General features: G+C 47.6%; 1 protein-coding gene across 1 annotated transcript in view; it reads right to left on the bottom strand.

Moving 5' to 3' along the window:
- Window positions 1–4,055: 4,055 nt before the first annotated feature.
- The window catches only part of RCSD1 (RCSD domain containing 1), a gene marked incomplete at its 5' end in the record, with an annotated part of 7,614 nt that continues 7,542 nt past the window's right edge, over window positions 4,056–4,127 (bottom strand). Inside the window, one exon of the mRNA XM_010023320.1 lies at window positions 4,056–4,124. Within this exon, the coding sequence (XP_010021622.1) occupies window positions 4,056–4,124 (69 nt within the window). The remainder of the gene's footprint in view (window positions 4,125–4,127) is intronic.

Raw genomic sequence — 4,127 nt, 5'->3', positions numbered from 1 at the left:
CCGCTCTGCTCTCTGGGGCGGCGGGAGCGGCCTTGGGCTGCCGGGGAAGAGCCTCCGCCTCGGGGAGCGTGTTGTGCTCCTCGTGTGTCGTGGCCCAGGGGAGGCAGTGGCGTTCCCTTTGCTTTCTGAACCCGTGCTGCTGCTTTGGCTCCCGCTTCGTCCCTCATCTGCTCTATCGTGCAAATGCCTCGTGTCGGCATCGAGCGTCCCCCTCGTGTTTCCACACCTCCAAACCAGCCTCCCCTGCATCCCAGATCTTTCCAAAAAAGCCCTCTTCCTCCCGTCAGTAATTGCTCTCAGTCCTTACCAACCCGCACTTTCTTGTGTCTCACAGTACGGTTTAAACACAGTCCAGTAAAAAAATAACCATAAACCCAAGAAGATCCCAGCTAAACACAGCAACAACTACAGTCTCCTTGCTCTTGTGCTGCATTTCTTTCTCCACTTGGTCTTTACCCTTGCTGTTTTCCACCCTTCCCCCCAGTTTAAAGGTCTCCTGGCCTGTAAGGTTGTGCTTTTACTGTTTTTAATCTTTGAGGGACTATCCACACCAGAGGAATTGCATAAATTATATCAGATTTGTATTGCTGAGGGCATTTTCCTGTTTGGCCATCAGCGTTCATATACCTGTCAATTTGGCAGATGTGTACGGGTCGGAATAGGCACCCCCCACCCAATGCACCAAGCTAAGCTGTGGTCTGTATTCCATTCAAAACTGTTTGACTAGGTATTCCCTGTGGATACACCACCACGCTGCCCAAGCCAACATTTCCTGATAGAATGGATAGTATTCCTGCAACTTGTAAAGCCACCAAGGACGGAGACGATGATGCAACTTCTGGCACAGAAAGTCTCTAAACTGATGATTGCCAGAGGCTGGGAAATGTCACAGGAAGGATCACTGTGTGTCCCCCTGGGAGGGGTTGTGCTTCCCCTGAGCGAGGGTGCTGTTGGAGAAGTGGCACTAGGCGAGATGGCTTTGCTTTCTTCTGTTCCTTGGTACATGATACCTGCAGGGCTGGGGCAGGGAGCGGGGCTGTTTCCAGTGTCACTGCTTTCCCCTTCCCCCTTTAATCCACCTTCCTTTGTGGACTAAGCACGTCAGTTATTGATGTTCCCTCAAAGTAAAAAATACCACAAATTAAGTTAAAACTGTTCCAATGGCACCCCTATTTTGCCTGCCACTACCAGGTCTCTCCATCCTTCCTCAGGCTTCTTCATCTCCCCAGGAGGAAACACACAGATTTTGTTTTGGCTTGGTTTCATTCCACCATTTATTTCTTCTGTTTCTCCCTCGGATTTCCATTCCCTTGCTCGGGACACCCATACTCATTCTCTAAACAGGCACACATATATCTATATATATAGTAAGGCACAATCACATTCAGATGGGACACTCTGCTGAGAGAAGAAACAGGGTACAGTGAATGATTGCAGCCTGCCCTGGAACGCAAGCTCTAACAAACAGATTAAAATGGATTCAAAGGCAACAATGCTCCACAGCATGGCTCCAAAGGATGTGGGGTCCTCTGTGTCCAACAAGTCCACGCTACATGAGAGGGTCAGCACCACTGGCTCTCAGCAAATGACACCTTGGTGCTCTCACCTGGGAAAAAGAAAGGCAGGACACAGAGCCACTTCTTTCCTTGTGATTTTAGAGCTGGTGAACAGAAAGGGGATATCCCTCAAAACCACTGGGGATGTGTTGCAGAGTCCACTCAAGGGCAGATGTGCGCTTTGCGTGTAAAATGCTTGTTCCTGTGCAGAGAGACAGGGACAACCTGAGCCTCTGGCTCTGCTCAGCTTAACGTTTGCTAGGAGGAGCTTTGTGATGGTTGAGGAGGAGCTGGCTGGTTCTGCCCTTGCTCTCAGTAGCTGCATCTGTTGCTGGGTACAAGGTGGCTGACGGCAGGTTCAGGCTGTTCACACCACCTAACAGTTAGGTGACTCCTAGGCTCAGCTTTTGACAAGCCTGGCTAGCTGTTTTCAGTGAGCCCAGGCTTGTCCACAGCTCTACTTCATGCTGTGGACATGAGTCCCATGGCCTTGAGCCAGAGCAGCTTTTTATTCAGTACTGCAGGTACAGCTTCAAGCCTTTTTTGGCTTAGCAGCTGTTAGACCTATGACTTAACTAGCACCCTAAGAGTGAATGCAACTCTAGTACAATGCCTAAATACTTAGGAGAGACTGGCTATCTGACCTCCACCAATTCATATTTAGCCAGGCCATACGACTGGAGACTCAGCCATTTAAGACCTCTTATTTGACCTACGTAAAATCAACCAGCTGTTCCCAGTGAACCAGGATGCTTTCTATCACGAGTGGCACTCGGTGGCCATACACTGGAAGTTTCAAGGAGAATCCAGACTGGATATGGCCTGGAAGCGAGAAAGACTGATGGACAGGCAGCCCTTCTAAATCCAGACTGGAGTCCAGAGCCAGATAAAAGAAGTTGCCCTGTTGACCTAAGTAGCACATCACAGCTACACATCAGCACATTTTCTGTGCATCAGATCTGTTGGTTGTTACTTTCCACCAGCGCTAAAAACACCCCAAAGCTGAAGCACACAGAAAAACTGCCTAGCACAGATTTCTGTTTCACAGATCAGACAGTTCAACCCCACTTCAAAGGGATTTTATGCTTTATGAACCATTTCCTAAGAGTTTTCAGGGTTCACATTGTCTGCCATACAGTATATATGGAGAAAACATACTTTTTCCTACTGTTAAAACATTATTTACTGAAATTTGAAAATCCACAATATGTTAAAAGAAGCTTCCAAAAAGGCACCATACATGTATGTATGTAACTGACGAACTTCATCTAAGACCAATACAGGGGAGAAGAAAAAGACATTGTGGAGCAGGATGAAGAAGCAGAGGGACCAGGAGTGGTGGTGGATGTTGGCTCCAGGACAGCACATATCAGGTCCTTCAGTCCTCAGATATCACTGAGGAACGTCAGACACCACCTCAGTTTTGAGCTGCGAAGCAACTCTTGTTCCAACTGTCCCAAAGTATGATCGTGCAAAGCAGAGAGCCGCTCAGCTCAGGGATGAGTCTGGACCTCAGAGGATATCCGTGTTCTGCTCCTCTCCTGCCACTGAAGGTTTTCCACCTCGATTGGGTTAGATGGCTCCTATTCGCATGTTAAGTCTCCTGTGCCCTGATTGGGTACGTCCTTTTGAGAGGGGAAAAGAAAGGAAAATACACAAAATAATCATGTGTCTAAGTAAACACAGTGCTGGGCTGTGGGGTCTGAGACTTTGGTATTTATTTGGGGGGTACTTTGATAGTTTCTGTGCTAGGACATGAAGGCAAGATACAGCCTGAGCACCAGCCCCCTTCCTTCAGTTGCTTCTTGCCAAACCAAGGAGGCATTTGAAGAAGGAACAGGTGGTTGAAGTGGAATGATATATTTCCTCAGGCATCTGTGGCTACATTACCAGTGGTTAGAGAATGTGGAAGAACCTACATGCAACAAGCTCTGCTTGAGCCAGTGGAAATCCTCTTTTACTTCAAGTGGCAGAGGCCCATGACTGCATGCTTACAGGGCTGATCAGGAAACTGGTACGTGTGTAAAGACTTCTTTTGCTAGCAAAGCTAACAAACTAAACACATGTATATAGAGAGAATATATATGTATGCATGTATATCTACAATGTGTGCACACATACAAACGTGTGCATGTAAAGAGGCATATTGAGATAGTATATAGGTGGTTACTGCTGGGGAAAAGTGTTTTTTACTGAAAGTACTTTAAAATTGCTTCCAAACCAGCAATTGAGCAGGGTGCCCAGTGGGCAGAGGCACCGTTTTACTCGATCCAGAATCAGTTTTGCTTCTTCTCCATCTTCTCTGTAACACCACCCAGGAGGGCTGTTTGGGTTTTTTAAATTCCCTACCTTGCAGCCTCCGCAGGCCTGAGATTTGATACTTTTGAGGTGTGGGGAGCAGCAAAAATGACTGAAAATTGCCATTTTCAATAATCAGCAAAACATTCTGGTATTTTAGGAGCCATCACCAGGCTGACCTGTCTTACCTGTGCGTCACAGTTACACTGTGCTCTGGTCCTGCATAGCTGATGTTGAAGGCTCACTGGCAGCCTCTAAACCCACCGCCTCCTG

This window comes from Nestor notabilis, unplaced genomic scaffold (genome assembly GCF_000696875.1).
Source record: "Nestor notabilis isolate BGI_N333 unplaced genomic scaffold, ASM69687v1 scaffold23761, whole genome shotgun sequence".
NCBI lineage: Eukaryota > Metazoa > Chordata > Aves > Psittaciformes > Psittacidae > Nestor > Nestor notabilis.
The sequence above is the reverse complement of the archived record's forward strand: the minus strand, read 5'-3'. Positions and strand labels throughout refer to the sequence as shown.